General features: G+C 46.7%; 1 protein-coding gene across 2 annotated transcripts in view; it reads left to right on the top strand.

Moving 5' to 3' along the window:
- The first annotated feature begins 7,079 nt into the window (after window positions 1-7,079).
- GAB3 (GRB2 associated binding protein 3) overlaps window positions 7,080-17,133 on the top strand; it is an 80,207-nt gene continuing 70,153 nt past the window's right edge. For both annotated transcript variants that reach the window (XM_032846268.1, XM_032846266.1), the window contains exon 1: window positions 7,080-7,173. In XM_032846268.1, coding sequence (XP_032702159.1) covers window positions 7,102-7,173 — 72 coding nt within the window. In that variant the 5' untranslated portion in view covers window positions 7,080-7,101. The remainder of the gene's footprint in view (window positions 7,174-17,133) is intronic.

The raw sequence follows: 17,133 nt of genomic DNA, 5'->3' as shown, positions 1-17,133 counted from the left end.
CAAAGAATTTTGGAGCCCTAGTTTAAAACTGCCTCATTCATAGGGGCGCCTGGGTGGCTCAGTGAGTTAAAGCCTCTGCCTTCGGCTCAGGTCATGATCCCAGGGTCCTGGGATCAGGCCCCACATCGGGCTCTCTGCTCAGCAGGGAGCCTGCTTCCTCCTCTCTCTGCCTGCCTCTCTGCCTACTTGTGATCTCTGTCTGTCCAATAAATAAATAAAATGTTTTTAAAAAAAGAGTCTCTTATGGTTTGTCTCCCTCCCAATCCCATCTTGTTTCATTTTTTCCTTTCTTATCCCCCAAGCCCCCCACTTTGCCTCTCAAATTCCTCATGTCAGGGAGATCATATGATAATTGTCTTTCTCTGACTTATTTCACTCAGCATAATACCCTCTACTTCCATCCACGTCGTCGCAAATGGCAAGATTTCATTTCTTTTGATGGCTGCATAGTATTCCATTGTGTATATAGACCACATCTTCTTTATCCATTCATCTGTTGATGGACATCTAGGTTCTTTCCATAGTTTGGCTATTGTGGACATTGCTGCTATAAACATGGGGGTGCAGGTGCCCCTTCACATCACTACATTTGTGTCTTTAGGGTAAATACCAGTAGTGCAATTCCTGGGTTGTAGTGTAGCTCTATTTTCAACTGTCTGAGGAACCTCCATGCTGTTCTCCAGAGTGGCTACACCAGCTTGCATTCCCACCAACAGTGTAGGAGGGTTCCCCTTTCTCCTCATCCTCGCCAGCATCTGTCATTTCCTGACTTGTTAATTTTAGCCATTCTGACTGGTGTGAGGTGGTATGTCATTGTGGTTTTGATTTGTATTTCCCTGATGCTGAGTGATGTGGAGCACTTTTTCATGTGTCTGTTGGCCATCTGGATGTCTTCTTTGCAGAAATATCTGCTTATGTCTTTGGCCCACTTCTTGATTGGATTATTTGTTCTTTGGGTGTTGAGTTTGAGAAGGTCTTTATAGATTTTGGGTACAAGCCCTTTATCTGATATGTCATTTGCAAATATCTTCTCCCATCCTGTCAGTTGTCTTTTGGTTTTGTTGACTGTTTCCTTTGCTGTGCAAAAGCTTTTGATCTTGATGAAGTCCCAACAGTTCATTTTTGCCCTTGCTTCCCTTGCCTTTGGTGATGTTTCTAGGAAGAAGTTGCTGCGGCTGAGGTCGAAGAGGTTGCTGCCTGTGTTCTCCTCAAGGATTTTGATAGATTCCTATCTCACATTGAGGTCTTTCATCATTTGGAGTCTATTTTTGTGTGTGGTGTAAGGAAATGGTCCAGTTTCATTTCTCTGCATGTGGCTGTCCAATTTTCCCAACACCCTTTGTTGAAGAGACTGTCTTTTTCCATTGGACATTCTTTCCTGCTTCATCAAAGATTAGTTGACCATAGAGTTGAGGGTCTATTTCTGGGCTCTCTATTCTGTTCCATTGATCTATGAGTCTGTTTTTGTGCCAGTGCCATACTGTCTTGATGATGACAGCTTTGTAATAGAGCTTGAAGTCTGGAAATGTGATGCCACCAACTTTGGCTTTCTTTTTCAACATTCCTCTGGCGATTTTTTAAAAGATTTTATTTATTATTTGACAGACAGAGATCACAAGTAGACAGAAAGGCAGGCAGAGAGAGAGGGGGGAGGCAGGCTCCCCGCTGAGCAGAGAGCCCAACGTGGGGCTCCATCCCAGGACCTGAGCCGAAGGCAGAGGCTTTAACCCACTGTGCCACCCAGGCGACATTCCTCTGGCTATTTGAGGTTTTTCTGGTTCCATATAAATTTTAGGATTATTTGTTCCATTTCTTTGAGAAAAACTGATGGTAGTTTGATAGGGATTGCATTAACCTTGTAGATTGCTTTAGGCAACATAGACATTTTCACAGTATTTGTTGTTCCGATCCAGGAGCGTGGGAGAGCAGATATTGTTGCCTTATTTCCAATCTTTTTTTTTAAAGATTCTTATTTATTTGACAGACAGATCACAAGTAGGCAGAGAGAGAGAGGAGGAGGCAGGCTCCCTGCCGAGCAGAGAGCTCAATGCGAGGCTCGACCCCAGGAAAGGCAGAGGCTTTAACCACTGAGCCACCCAGGCGCCCCGCCTTGTTTCCAATCTTAAGAGAAAAGTGTCTGGTTTTGTTTTGTTTTGTTTGTTTGTTTTTGAAAAGCGCCTGGTTTTTAACCAGTATGTCTTCTGTGCGCGTTCTTCAACAAGTTGCAGAAGCTCCCCTAACATTTCTAGTTTTTTCAGAGTGTCTGTCACAGATTGGTGCTGGGTTTTGTCAAATGCTTGTTCTGCATCAATCAATACAAGTGTATGACTTTTCTTTAGGTTGTTAACATGGTGGATTGCATTGATTTCTTTTCTGTTCGTATAAGTAACTGCTACCCCCAACACGGGGCTCGAACTCAATACCCCGAGGTCACACACTCTACCGAGGGAGCCAGCCAGGTGCCCCTGATCGACTTTCACGTATCGAAGGAGGCTTACGTCTCTGGAGTAAACCCCACCTAGTCATGGCGTATAATTTTTTTTTTTTTTGCGTATAATTTTTTTTACGGACTTGTGAATTCTGCTTGCCAGTATTTTGCTGAGGATTTGTACATCTAGATTCATGAGGCATAATGGTCAGTAGTTTTTTTTTTTCTTTTTTTGTTTTACTGCCTTTTTCTCGTTTTGGTATCAGAGTAACACTGTCCTCATAGAATGAGTTCCCATGTGTTTGATTTGGACTTGTGATGATAATTTCATACTATTTTATTTATTTAATTTTTAAAAAGATTTTATTTGTTTATTTGACAGAGAAAGAGAGATCACAAGCAGCCGGGGGGTGGGGGGAGGAAGCAGGCTCCCTGCTGAGCAAAGAGCCCGATGTGGGGCTCCATTCCAGGACCCTGAGATCATGACCCGAGCTGAAGGCAGAGGCTTAACCCACTGAGCCACCCAGGCGCCCCTTATTTTATTTTTAAAGATCTCATTTATTTATTTATTTGACAGGGGGAGAGGGAGCACAAGCAAGGGGAGGAGGATCAGAGACAGAGGGAGAAGCAGGCTCCCTGATGAGCAAGGAGCCGGAGCCGGATGTGGGGTTCCATCCTAGGACCCTGGGATCATGACCTGAGCCAAAGGCAGATGCTTCACCAACTGAGCCACCCAGGCGCCCCTAAAATAGAAACTCTTAATAGTAGATATTTATGTTTGCAAATCCTTCTAGTCCTAAGGTTTATAGGACTCAATGTAAGGCCAAGCCAAACCTATTTTAAAATAATAATAAGCGGGAAAGCCGTGGGCTAGGGAATTCAGGTGCTGAAAACCACTTGTTATTCAAATGGGTCTCCTCTCCCGGGCTGGAGGGCAGAGAAGCTAGGAAGGGGCTTGCTGAAAGGGAAATAAAAGTTGCAGTACAAACAGGTCATCTCTCCCTAGAAATTTAGGAGGAGTAATCCTGCAGAAGCAATTTGGATTCGCCTGGAAGAGACAGCGGTGCCCCCTGGAAGCTGCTGGAGTGACTGTCCATATCATATCCTTATTTAACTGACACGGTTAGCCTGGAGACAAACAGCGGGTAACTGTAAAATTAATCAGGTTGTGACTTGAATTGAAGCTGCTGTTCCAGATGCTGTTGCTTTTCTGGAGTAAATTAACACAGCCCCTGGTACCTGGCAAGTGGCTATTTGCCTGACAAAGGCTCTCTTCTCTATCGGAAGCAGCTCGCCTTCGTCTGGCTGGACCAGAAGTACAGCTTTAGTGCCTGGCTGCAGGCTATGTCTCTCTGGCTCCGTGTCATAATCTGGGGTGAACGGAACTTGATTTTTGCCACGGTTATGGGGAATATCATGCTGGTCCATTATACTGAAGACCTTATGCTTACTGGACCTGGTGATCAAGAGGTAGTTATTTTATTAATAAACATGTATGCCAGAGGACAGGAGATAAAGCCCGGGGAGACTCAAAAGCCTGACCCTCAAGAAACATCTTGAGATGGGCGTGACCACATTGGGTATTCAACGGGTCGCTGCCCCTCGTGCCACCTCCCGCTCAGAAAGGGACGCCGTGGCAGGTGCAGGTCCTTGGATTCTGTCGGCAATGTGTACTGCATCTAATTTTTGCACACCTGGGGCACCTGGCTGGCTCCGGCAGAGCGTGACTCAATCTCAGGGGCGTGAATTCGGGCCCCAGGTTGGGGGTAGTGTTTGCTTAAAAAACACAAAAAGTGCAAAATTGCTGCACACCCATGCATTCAACAAGTCATCTGTGAGGCTACGTGTTTTCAGCAGCACCAAGGGCCGGGAGAGGTTCCATAGCGGCTCCAGGAACAGTAGTTCCTGACCTTTACAATCATGTAGATCCAAGATGAGCAGAGCCTGACACACCGGCAGGCGACACGGAGCCACTGGCCAGTCCTAATAGGAGAAACAAGAGAGTTGCTGGAGCGAGCAGCTCCCGTCTCTGTGGGCCCTACTGCTGCACGGCCCCCTTTCCCTTGACTCGCCCCTGTAACCTCATAGGAAGTTCTCTGTGACTAGGTATGTGGATCAAAGTCTCAGAGGGAAGCAAATGGTAGAAGGTTAAGGGAATCTGCCACAAGTGGTGAGGCTCCCAGGGACTGGCATCAGCTGGTGTGGTCATTGCCACTGCTATGGACTCAACTTGCCCACAGGAGTGACAGCCCCCAATCAGGCAGCATTGCTGGAGTAACCAGCCAGCTACGTGGTGGCAGAATGAGATTACATCCATCTTGAAGGGGTAACAATTTGCCCCACTTAAACAGGCACTTACTGTAAGCCACACTTCGCCAGCGTTCTCTTCTACCCAGAGACTTACCGCACTTGACCCACTTTTGTAGGATCTCACCTAAGAAAATCAGTCAAAGACAGAGGTACCTGGCTGGCTCAGTCAGTAGAGCATTTGACTCTTGATCTTGAGGTCTTGAGTTTGAGTCCCTTGTTGGGGGAAGAGTTTACTTTATAAAAAATTTATTTGAGAGAGTACGTGAGCGCATGAGTGGGGGGAGGGGCAGAGGTCGAGGGAGAAACAGACTCCCCTCTGAGCAGGGACCCAACGTGGGGCTTGATCCCAGGACCTGGAGATGCTGACCTGAGCTGAAGGTAGATGCTTAACTGACTGAGCCACCCAGGTGCCCTGGGGATAGAATTTTCAGAAAGGAAGGAAGGAAGGGAGGGAGGGAAAATCATAAAACACAAAAGACACACGCCAGTGTGCTTGTGCTGAGGGACTGCACTAGTCCTAGTAGGACCTCATTGCCCTGCAGCACCTGGCCCGCTGGGAGGGTTGGCGTGTTGACGACTGTGTTATTACACGGGTTGGGGGAAAATGTGCTGAAAGGTGGAGGATCTGTCTTAGAGGATCAGGGAAGTACCTTGAACTGGTGAGAGAGCAATCTGCACAGCCACAGTCCTCTGGGGCACGTCCCACCGCAGCCATGCTGGGCAGGGCCACTGAGGATTCAGACCAGGTGGGGACAGAGGTTCGGGTCACTCATGCGATAACGAATTCTGAGCGCCTGAGTTCTGGGCTGGAGAACAAAGGGAGGACAGGGCGGGTAGTAGAAGGAAGAAGATCGTAAAGCAGTTACAGAACTAAGGATATTGTAGTCACTGTGTGTTACATATAAAGTTTTTCAATTTTCTGTTTATATTTTATGCATATAAAATAAATGCTGGCAGAGGTTAGCTTTCTAGTGTTTTCCTTTAGGTTGCAGGATACCGAGGTGGGGTGATATCGGAACTAGAAGAGCAATGACTGTTTCCCAGAGATGGCTGCACTGACCAAGGGCAATTTTGGTTTCCTGTTTCAAGAAGAGCTTCTCAGTTGGGAGGAGGGACAGCGCGTTGTTTTGGTGGGAGCAGCGGTTGTTCCTTCAGTGAATTTATTTTGCGCGCAAGGTGCACGGATACTGAGTAGTTAGGGGGTGGGCTGTGGTGCATATGCGGGTCTCCTCCTATTTGGAAAGGTAGGAGAGCTAAAAAAAATTTAAAAGATATTTACCGTTCTCCCTTGAGTCGAGGTTTCTAGATGCGAATTAGGTTTGGCCAGTGAGCTACAGGTTTGTGAGGTTTGGAAAGCAGGAGGGAAGTCGGGGACTGCGGAGGTGGCCAGGGGGACGTGGGTTCGGAGAGGCGTGAGCGCTGGCGGTAGCCGGAGTCCACGTGTGAGAAGGTAATAGTGTGTGGGTGGTGGGACCTCGGAGCCGAGAAGTCTCTTTGTAAGTTGCAGAAATGATGTCACGTTTATTTATTCGTCTTGCAAGTGTCAGTTTCACGGGACAGGCACGACACCACGGGAAAGCAGTATGGGTCAGGATGCCGTGCAGGTGGTAACAAACCTCAGGGAGATGCTGCGCGTGGGCGGGGTGCTGATTTCAGGGTGACCGTCAGTGCTTGTCTGTGCATACAGTACGTTGGCCCCTGCCGGCCGGTCTCCCCCAACGTTAGCTCAGGGCCGCGAGCACGCGTGGCGGCAGCTGGTTGTGGTTCTCGGTGTCGTGGAAAGTGCTCGGCGCACGCCGCAACCTGGCCGTTCAGAGACTCAGCTCTGAAAGCCCCGGGGCCGCGAGGCCGCGGACGGCACCTCCGGGGCGTAAAGTTTGTAAAGCTCGGGGTCCCGGAGGACGTTTGAGTCGCTCGGCCGCCAAGCTCGGCGCCACGGGACGGTGATCCCCGGGGGAGGGGCGTGCGAGAGCCCCTCCGCGGCCGCTCACGGCGGGGGTGGTGGGGGACGGGGACGTCGGAGGGGAGCCCCGCTTTCCCGCCTCCCTGGCCCGGGCGCTCGCAGGTGCGGGTCCCCGGCCTCGGCTCGCCGCCGTGACCCCGGGGCCCGGAGCTCCGCACGAGGGGGCTCGCCCGCCCCCCCCGGCCGCCCCGCGCTGTCTGGGCCGCGGCGGTGGCGCCATCCCTCCCCCATCGCCCCCGCCCCCGGGGAGCGCGGTGGCCGGGGTGGGGGCGGGGGTCGCGGCGGGGGCTCGGGGCGGTGCTGGGCGGGCGGCGCTGGGCCCGCCCCGCCGGCATCCCCGGCCCGACTTCCTCCTCCTCCCGCGGCGACTCAGCTGGAGGAAGCGGCGGCGGCGGCCACGATGAGTGCGGGCGACGCCGTGTGCACGGGCTGGCTCGTCAAGTCGCCCCCCGAAAGGAAGCTGCAGCGCTACGTGAGTGGGGGCGTCCTCGGGCCGCGCGGACGCACACGCACGTCGAGCCGCGGCGGCCGCGGGATCCGGCGGGGAGGCTCCGCGCCGCCGCGGAGCTCGAGCTGGGGGAGGCGGCCCCGGGGCAGAGCCCGCGGGCTGCGCGGCGGGCGGAGGCCGGCGCGGGGCGGAGAGGGCCGGCGGGGCTCGGGGCTCCCCCCGCGCCGTCTGTGGCGCTCTTTCGTGGGGCTGTCGGCGGACTCGCCTCTTCGGGAGCCTTCCCCGGGGGCACTCGTGGTTTCTCTCGGTGTCGCTTCTCGGCTCTTTCTGCTGACACCGCGCTTTCCGAGCACCGGCCGGAGCGGAGGACTAGTGCCGGGGGAGAGACGGGGCGCTCGGGAGAGCGCATCCTCCTGCGCGCCGCAGTGCCAGGTTCCGTGTGGCGCCGCCGCGCCGGACGCGGGGCTAGTAAACGGGCCGCTTCGGAGGACCTAATTGTTACTGAGAGCAAGACGCGCTCGAGCCCTCGGGGACTGCATGTAAATAGATACTGGCGCTTCTTGCCGTGTTTAGGAGCAGTTGGTTGGATCCATGTTGTTCAGGATTCGTAACTTCTCTGCAACTGCAGAGCCCGGTGCTCGGGACAAACACGCCTGCTCCGGAGGCGCCGTTCCTTTGTAGACCTGCTGCCATACCGGGATCCCCGTGGCGGCCAAGTTGCATCTCCGTTTTTCTTCTCACGTTTACGAGGCACCTACCGTGTGAACCGGGAGGAGGTGGGATTCTAATGACAGGACCCATTTGTGGACATGACTAGGCCACTTTCCCCATTGACCCTAAACTACTCAGTGTTCCTCTCTCAGGAGTTGTTGAGAAGTTTCTGTTGTTTGGTCTGCGGAGCAACATTTTAACAATATATTTTTTAAAGATTTAGTTATTTATTTTATTGATTTTTAATTTTTAAAAGATTTTTTGTAATCTGTACACCGAACGCGGGGCTGGAACTCCCAACCCCAAGATCAAGAGTTGCATGCGGTACTGGCGGGGCCAACCAGGCACCCCACTGCTGAGCAACATTTTACAGGAATATTGTTCAACTTACCAGGCACATGTCTGTCCTTTCATTATTCTCTCTGAGCCCCCTACTCCAGAAACACAAGGTCTGGTACTTCTCAAACTGTTACCACGCAGCTGCTCCCTTAACGATGAAGCTACTTGCAGGACAAGTAAACCTGCTCCCTGAGCTCTGCAGGGACAGGGGACAGGCACAAAGACTGTTTATAAAGCCAACTCAGGGTGGCTTTCCTTGTGGCCCTTTGACATGTGAGGCTTCTTCCAGGCTCACTACCTATTTTCACAGTGGCGCTCACTCTCACGATGATTTCTGATGATTCAGAAAAAGATGGTGCACCTGGAGGGCAACGTTTATGGAAGATTTTCTTTTTCTGGTCTTGTTTGCTATCTTGTCCCGACCAGACTGTCTCAGGAAAGATGATTAGTATTTCATCAGTTTTGGGAAAGCGTTCATGTACATACCTAATACCATATGCGTTTTGTTCTTTTCAGTGGGGTTGGAGATATGGCAATGTGGACTTTGCCCACAGCTTATAGGCGAAGGAGGCATCTGATGGTAGGATGCTGATGGAGGAGACTTAAAACAGGAGTACCTACAGGTCATCTTACCAACACTCCAACACATAAACCAAGACCTTTTACTTGATGCTCGTCAACTTTTTCTGAGGGCTCTTTGGCTCGGCAGTGCTGTTGTGTTAAAAGGCATCCCAGAACACATAGTCGTTTCTCCTGATCCCCGGCTTTCGCGGAAATCCCTACGGCCACTAGATGGCGAGCACGTGTCAGTTCAGCGGGCGCGGACCGCGCTGTCCTAGCGGCCACCTTTAATTCCGAAATTGTCACGAGGACTTGGTCTTTATTTCAGTTGCCCGCCAACTCTGAATCAGGCCCTGTGTCGGGCGGCTACAGAGACAGGGCAAAGACAATGATCCCTGTTTCTAAAAACTCCACAGTCAAACGTTTATAACACAATAACATAACAAAACTGGTTAGTGGCCCAGCAGCGGCAATGACTCAGTTCTCTGCGCTGCAAGCCAAGGGGCAGCGCTCCGCGAATGGTTGTTAGATTACAGATGGAAGCCGAGGCTATTTTTAGGTAAATATTTCTGTCCAAGGTAAGCTCGTGCTTCATCCTCTTGAATCCATGAGCCAAGGCAATCAGAAAGTTATTTTTATCACTGCTCTTTTAAAAGATAGTAGTTGACTCTTTGTGTTTTATATATTCATATATTTTTGAAACAATTCAAACAGTCTAGGAATAAGTAGACTAAAAAGTGAAAGACCCCTGTTCTCTGAACCCCACCTCATTCCACAACCCTCCCTAGGGATAACAACTGTTAGCAGTTTGGTGAATATCATTCTAGAAAAATTTCTTCACAACATATTTTATTTTACACAAATGAGATCATACTATACAAATTGTCCTGCAGTTTACTTTTTTCACGATAATTCTGGACATCTTTCCAAATTAGTACATATAAATTTACTTCATACTTCTAAACCATTGCCTAATATTTCTTATAATAGATGTAACATAACTTAATAATTGTTTTATTAATGAACATTTGTGTTTTATTTTCTCAATTTTTCTATTGATGAACATTTGTCTTTTATTTTCTCAATTTTAAAGAATTCTGTAACAACAATGATTATAAATTATAAGAATTTACATTAATTTTTTAACATTTTATTTATTTATTTGGCACAGAGAGAACAAAAGTGGGAACAGGGGAGGGGACGAAACTGACAGAAAGGCAGGCTTCCCACTGAGCAGGGAGCCTTATGTAGAGCTGGATCCCAGGACCCCTGGATCATGACGTGAGCTGAAGGCAGACACTTAACCCACTGAGCCACCACTAAGGACTTGACTTGTATTATGGCATTTAGTTTTTTTTTTTAAGATTTTATTTATTTATTTATTTATTTGAAAGAGAGACACCATGGGGCAGGGGAGAGCAGAGGGAGAGGGACAAGCAGACTTCCCACTGAGCACAGAGCCCCCAAAGCAGGGCTCAGTCTCACAACCCTAACATAATGACCTCATCCGAAATCAAGAGTTGGAGTCTTAACTGACTGAGCCAAACAGGTTCCCCTTCATTCTCTTTTTTTTTTCTTCATTCTCTTTATAGTATCTTTGTTGAACAATGATTTTTAAGTTTTGAGGATTTTAAAATTTATCAATTTTTCCTTTATGGATTTTGCTTTTAGTGTCAAATCTAACAACTCTTAACCTAGCCCTAGGTCCTAAAGATTTTCTATTTTTTTTTCCTAAAAGTTCTATGATTTTATATTATATATATATATATATATGTATTTTTTTAAAGATTTTATTTATCCGACAGATAGAGATCACAGGTAGGCAGAGAGGCAGGAGGCAGGGGTGGGGTGGGAGGAAAGAAGCAGGCTCCCTGCTGAGCAGGGACTCGATCCTAGGACCCTGAGATCATGATCTGAGCCGAAGGCAGAGGCTTTAACCCACTGAGCCACCCAGGCGCCCCGATTTTATATTTCATATTTAGATCAGTGATCCATTCAAGTTAAATTCTGTCAAAGGTATATTTGTGTTGTGGTTTATTTTCTTGCGCTCTTACTGCTTTTGTTGCAATACCATTTATGGAATGGGCTGTCTTTACTCCATTGAATTACTTTCGCAACTTTAAGAATGAATTGGTTGTGATTTGTGGGTCTATTTCTGTATTCTGTAGTATGTTTCATTGATTTTGTTGTTTATCTTTATGCAAATACCATGCTGTTTTGATGACAATAGTTTTATCATAATTCTTGAAATCAGGCAGTTTTAGCCCTCCAACTTCGTTTTTCTTTTCGGAGTTGTTTCAGCTATTCTGGGTCTTTTGCTTTTCCACATCAGCTTCAGAATCAGATTGTCAACTGGTTTCTCTATATTGACCTTGTATTCTGCAACCTTGCTAAACTCACATACTGAGTTCTGGTAGCCTTGTTTATACTGAGAACCTGTGGTACTGCCAGTGTGGCAGAGAAGTCATGAGAGCAGATATCCTCTATTTTTTTTCCGATCCTAGGGGGAAAGCATTTAGTCTTTTACCTTTTCAGCATGGAAGATGTAAGCTTTTTGTAGTTGCCTTTTATCAAGTCAGGAAAGTTCCCTCGAACTGCTAGTTTGCTGAGACTTTTTTTTTATGACTTGGATTTTCATAAATATTTGCCTTTACTGCATCTACGAAAATAATAGTATACTTTATCCTTTTTTTTGTCTGTTACTATGGCGAATTATTCTGATGATTGATTTCTGTATGTTGAGCCAGACTTGAGCTTTTGGGATAAGCTTCACTTGGTTGTAATATATTACTCTTTTCATATATTGCTTGATTTAATTTGCTTTTATTTTGCTGAGGATATTTGCTTTGTCTGTGAAGGATATTGGTCTGTAGTTTTCCTTTTTTGTACTATCTTTGTCTGGTTTTGATGTTAGCATAATGCTGGCCTTATAAAATGATTTGGGAAGTGTTCCGTCCCCCACCCTTTCTAATTTTCTGAAAGATATTGTGTAGTATTGCTGTTCTCTTTTCCTTAAGTGGTAAAATTCACTGAAGAAACCATCTGGGCCTGAACTTTTCTTTGTGGGATGGTTTTTAACTACAAATATAATTTCTTTTTAACAGGTAATAGGACTCGGCCCCTGGGCAGCTCAGATGGTTAAGCGTCTGCCTTCAGCTCAGGTGTGATCCAGAGGTCCTGGGATCAAGTCCTACCTTGGGCTCCCTGCTCCATAGGGAGCCTGCTTCTCCCTCTGCCTCTGCCTCCATCTCTTTCTCTGTCTGTCTCCCATGAATAAATAAATAAAATCTTTTTTAAAAAGCGAGGTAAGGGGCACCTGGGTGGCTCAGTGGGTTAAAGCCTCTGCCTTCGGCTTAGGTCATGATGCCAGGGTCCTGGGATCAAGCCCCACATCGGGCTCTCTGCTCAGTGGGGAGCCTGCTTCTTCCTCTCTCTCTCTTTCTGCCTACTTGTGATCGCTGTCTGCCAAATAAATAAAAAAAATCTTTAACAAGCCAGGTAACAGGACTATATAGATTACTTGTATCTTCTTGAATGAGCTTTGGTAGTTAATGTTTTTCAAAGATTTTCTCTAGTTCATCTAAGTACTTGAATTAATTGTTATAAAGTTGTTTGTTATATTCACTTATCCTTTTAATGTCTATAGGATCTGTAGTGATGCTTCCTCTTTCATTTATGATACTTCAGTTTCTTTCTTGTCTATTTTTTTCCTGATCAGTCTCAGTAAGTTTTATTAATTTTACTGATATTTTCTAAGAACCAACCTATGGTTTCATTGATCTCTACTTTTCTGCTTTCCATTTCATGGATTTATCCTCTTATCTTTACTATTTACTATCTTCTGATTGCTTTGGATTTAACTTTATCTTTACTTTTTTTTTAAGATTTTTTAAATTAATTTATTTGACAGACAGAGATCACAAATAGGCGGAGAGGCAGGCAGAGAGAGAGGGGGAAGCAGGCTCCCCGCTGAGCAGAGAGCCCAATGCAGGGCTCGATCCCAGGACCCTGGGATCATGACCTGAGCCAAAAGCAGAGGCTTTAACCCACTGAGCTACCCAGGCGCCCCTTATCTTTACTTTCTTAAGGTGGAAACTTAAATTACTAATTTGAGTAATTAGTAACTAAATTACTAATTACTTCTGTTTCCTAATATAAGAATTTAATAAATTTACCTCTAAGCATTGCTTTAGGTGCATTCCACAAAATTTGATGTGTTTTCTTTTTTTAAGATTTATTTATTTATTTTAGAAGAGAGAATGTTGGGGGAAGGGCAGAGGGAGAGGAAGTGATAGTCTGCAGCAGACTCCACGCTGAGCAGGGAGCCTGATGTGGGGCTTAATCGCATGACCCTGACTGAGATCTGGACCTGAGCCAAAACCAAGAGACACCTAACCAACTGTGTCCCCCAGGTGCCTCTGATATGTTGTATTTTCATTTTCATTTACTTCAAAATATTACTTAATATTCTTCTGAGGCTTACTCTTTTTTTTTTCAAAGATTTTATTTATTCATTTGAGACAGAGGGAACACAAGCAGGGGAAGAGGGAGAGGGAGAAGCAGACTCCCCGCTGAGCAGGGTGCCCAGTGTGGGACTTCATCCCAGGACCCTGGGATCACGACCTGAGCTGACGGCAGATGGTTAACCATCTGAGCCACCCAGGCACCCCTGAAATTTCCTCTTTGACCCAAGGGTTGCTTAGAGAGTTTGTTTAATTTCCACATATTGGGAGATTTTCTAGATATCTTTCTATTCTTAATTTCTACTGCATTCCATTATGATCTATGAACAAACTCTGTATGACTTCTGTTCTTTCAAATTTATTTATATTGGGGCCCACAGTAAAGTTTTATTTGGTGAATATTATGTGTGCACATGAAAAAAGCATGCATTCTTCTCTTGTTGTGCAGAATGTTCTGTAAATGCCAGTTAAGTCAGGTTGGTTGATATTGTTGTTCTGTTCTATATCCTTACTGTTTTTTGCTTACTTTTATAGTCAAGTACTGAGAAAGGAGTGTAAAAGTTTCCATCTGTAACTGGATTTGTACATTTCTTGTTCTAGTTCTATTGCTTTTACTTCATGTATTTTGATGCTCTGTTTTTATTTGAACACATTTAGAATTATTATGTTTTCTTGGAGAATGTACCCCTTTGTCATTATTTAATGTTTCTCTTTATCCATGATGCCATTTCTTGTCTGAAGTCTATTTTTCTTATGTAAATATAAGTACCCCATCTTTCTTCTGATACATGCTTGTGTGTTATATCTTTTTCCATTCTTTTACTTCTGACTTATCTGTCTCTTCTTTAAATTTTATTTATTTGTTTGTTTGTTTACTTATTTGTTTTTTTTTAGATTTTATTTATTTATTTGAGAGAGAGACAGAGAGAGCATGAGCGAGGAGAAGGTCAGAGAGAGAAGCAGACTCCCCGTGGAGCTGGGAGCCCGATGCGGGACTCGATCCCAGGACTCCAGGATTATGACCTGAGCTGAAGGCAGTCTTCCAACCAACTGAGCCACCCAGGCGTCCCTACTTATTTGTTTTTAAGTAATCTCTGTGCCCACTCTGGGCCTCAAAGTCACAACCCCAAGATCAAGAGTTGCGTGCTCTACAGGCTGAGCCAGCCAGGTGCCCCAAGTGTCTTTATATTTAACAGGAGTTTCTTATACACAGCATATAGCTGGATTTTGCCTTTTTAAATGCAATCCTAGCCTCTTCATTTTAATTGGGATATTTAGTTTATTCACATAAAATATGATTATTGAAATGTTTCAAATAAAATCTGACATCTTGCTAGCTGTTTTCCATTTGTTCTCTCTGTTCTTTGTTTCCTTTGTCTTAAGTTTCTGCTTTCTCTTGGGTTAATCAAGCCTTTTCTGTTACTCAATTTTATCTTCACTATTAACTTGACAATCATAACCTTTTAATTTTTACTAGTTACCCTATGGTGTAAAATATACATCTTTATTTTTTTTAAAGATTTTATGTATTAATTTGACAGACAGAGATCACAAGTAGGCAGAGAGGCAGGCAGAGAGAGAGGAGGAAGCAGGCTCCCCGCTGAGCAGAGAGCCCGATATGGGGCTCGATCCCAGGACCCTGGGACCATGACCCGGGCTGAAAGCAGAGGCTTTAACCCACCGAGCCACCCTGGCGCCCCTAAAATATACATCTTTAACTAATTGGAGTCTTTCTTTAAATAATAATACACAACTTCACGTGTAGTGTAAAGACCTTATAACAGTATATTCCCAATTCTGACCTTGTATTCTTTGTGCTATTGTTGTCATGCATTTCGCTTTATCTATCTATTTATTTATTTTTAAATATTTTATTTATTTATTTGAGAGAGAGTGTGTGTGAGTGGGCAGGGGTGGACAGAGGGAGAAGCAACCTCCCCACTGAGCAGGGAGCCTGACATGGGGTTCGATCCCAGAACCCCAGGATCATGGTGTGAACAGAAGGCAGACACTTCACCACTGAGCCCCCCAGGTGTCCTGGTCTATAGTTATTTCTTGGTGATAGTTATGTCTTCGGTTTTTTAGTTATCTTTTCTTCTGCAATGTCTAATCTGCTGTTAATGCCATCCAGTGTGGTTTTCATTTTAGACCTTATATTTTTCATCTTTAGAAGGCAAATTTCTATCTTTTTAATTTTTCATGTCTCCTTAATATGCTAATGCTTTGTGTGCCTTCTTGAATATGTGGGACATACCTATTTACTTTTAATTAATTTTTTTTTAGTAATTTCTATCCTCAACATGGGGCTTGAAATTATGAGCCCCAAGATCAGGACCCCTAGACCAAGAGTTGCACGCCCTTTTGACTGAGCTGGCCAGGTACCCCAGAAACACGTTTATAATAACTGTCCTATTGTGCTTGTGTACTCAGGACAAGCACAGCAGCTTCTGTTCCACTTTGGAGAAGATAGCATGCTCCAGATCACTGTGCCCTTAGAAACTTCACTTTGGGGTCAGGCTCAGGAAACCTGTTGTGTTCACTTCATGCTTTCTGGCATGCATTGTCTTACTAAGCAAAGGCGCTCTCTGCTTGGCGCTCAGCAGGTCTAATGGGCGCGATGTCATTAATGTAGCATACCAGCGTAATGTCCAAGACGTGTCAAGGAAATCACAGTCTCTATGGACTAGATTATGGCAGAGTAGAAGAGCCGCCCTCTGTAGCAGGTCAATAGCCGCCTGCCGGCTGCTGGGCCGTGTTGATTTCATCATGTGGCCGGGCTGTGTCCGGGGCAGCGGCTGCAGCTGGCGCGGACGCGGGTCACACGCTCTCTGGTGGGCCAAGCGGGCGTGTCGGGTGGGGCTGGGATAGGCATCGCCCGCCCTGAATCCTTTAGGTCTTCGTTGGTGGCTCATCTATGCAATTCCTCCAAGCATGCGGGGTTGCGTTTGAATTGCTCCTGGGGTAGTGGGTATGCAGAGTTCCAGTGACTCTTCCCCTTCCTACTAGCAGAGTCCTCACGCCGCAGACCAGCAGGCCTGTGCTGGGATCTGGTCAGTTGCCAGCAACGTTGTTCCAGTCACCCAGTCAAGAGCTGGAGAAGTTGCTGCACCGTCAGTGGGCCCACACTGAGACCAAAGCAGCTCAAAACCTCATGTAGTGCACGACTTCCCGAAAATATTCTTTCGGGAGCTACGGCAGCGATGGCTGAGTGAAGAGGCCAGCGCGGGAGGTCTGTGACACCTTCCCACTTCCCTGTGCCTTTGTATTTCTCCAGTAGTTGACCCCACTGAATGAGGCCACTTGTACACCGTTTCTGTCCCCTCAGTGCGTCCTCGCTCCTGTCTCCAGCCCCAGGCAGCAGCCGATCTCCGTTCTGTGTCCACGGCCTCGCCCGCTCCAATGCTTTCGTGTGAACGGGGTAGCGGGGTGTGCGGTCTTCTGCGCTTGGCTTCTTCCCCTCGGCCGTGAGCACCCGACAGCCCGCGCTCTTCCTGACACTCACTTCAGGCAGGACCTGACGTTGTTGACTTGACACCTTTCTTACTTCCTGTTGCTGCCGGGCTGTGCTCTGTGCTCGGCACAGTGCGAGCGTGGCTTCAGCTGTTCGACGTGGGGACTGACGGCTCTGTGGGCCACGCTGCACTCAGCACGCGGGCCGCTGCCGCTGTGCCCGTGACTTACTCGTTCCCTCACTGCAAGCCTGGACCTGCCACGCCCCTTCCACCTGTTTTGCCTGTCCCGCCACCGTTTGTTCTCTGTATTTATGCAGTCAAATGCTCTACCACTGAGCTCTACCCCCTGTTCTCTGTATTTACAGTTCCGTTTCTGCTTTTGTTTGTCTGTTCGTTTGTCTTATTTTTTGATTCCACATATGAGTGAGATCACACGATAATTGTCTTTCTCTGACTGA

This window comes from Lontra canadensis, unplaced genomic scaffold, assembly GCF_010015895.1.
Source record: "Lontra canadensis isolate GAN:19392208 unplaced genomic scaffold, GSC_riverotter_1.0 scaffold174, whole genome shotgun sequence".
In the NCBI taxonomy this organism is placed as follows: domain Eukaryota; kingdom Metazoa; phylum Chordata; class Mammalia; order Carnivora; family Mustelidae; genus Lontra; species Lontra canadensis.
This window is presented reverse-complemented; position numbering and strand designations above follow the sequence as displayed.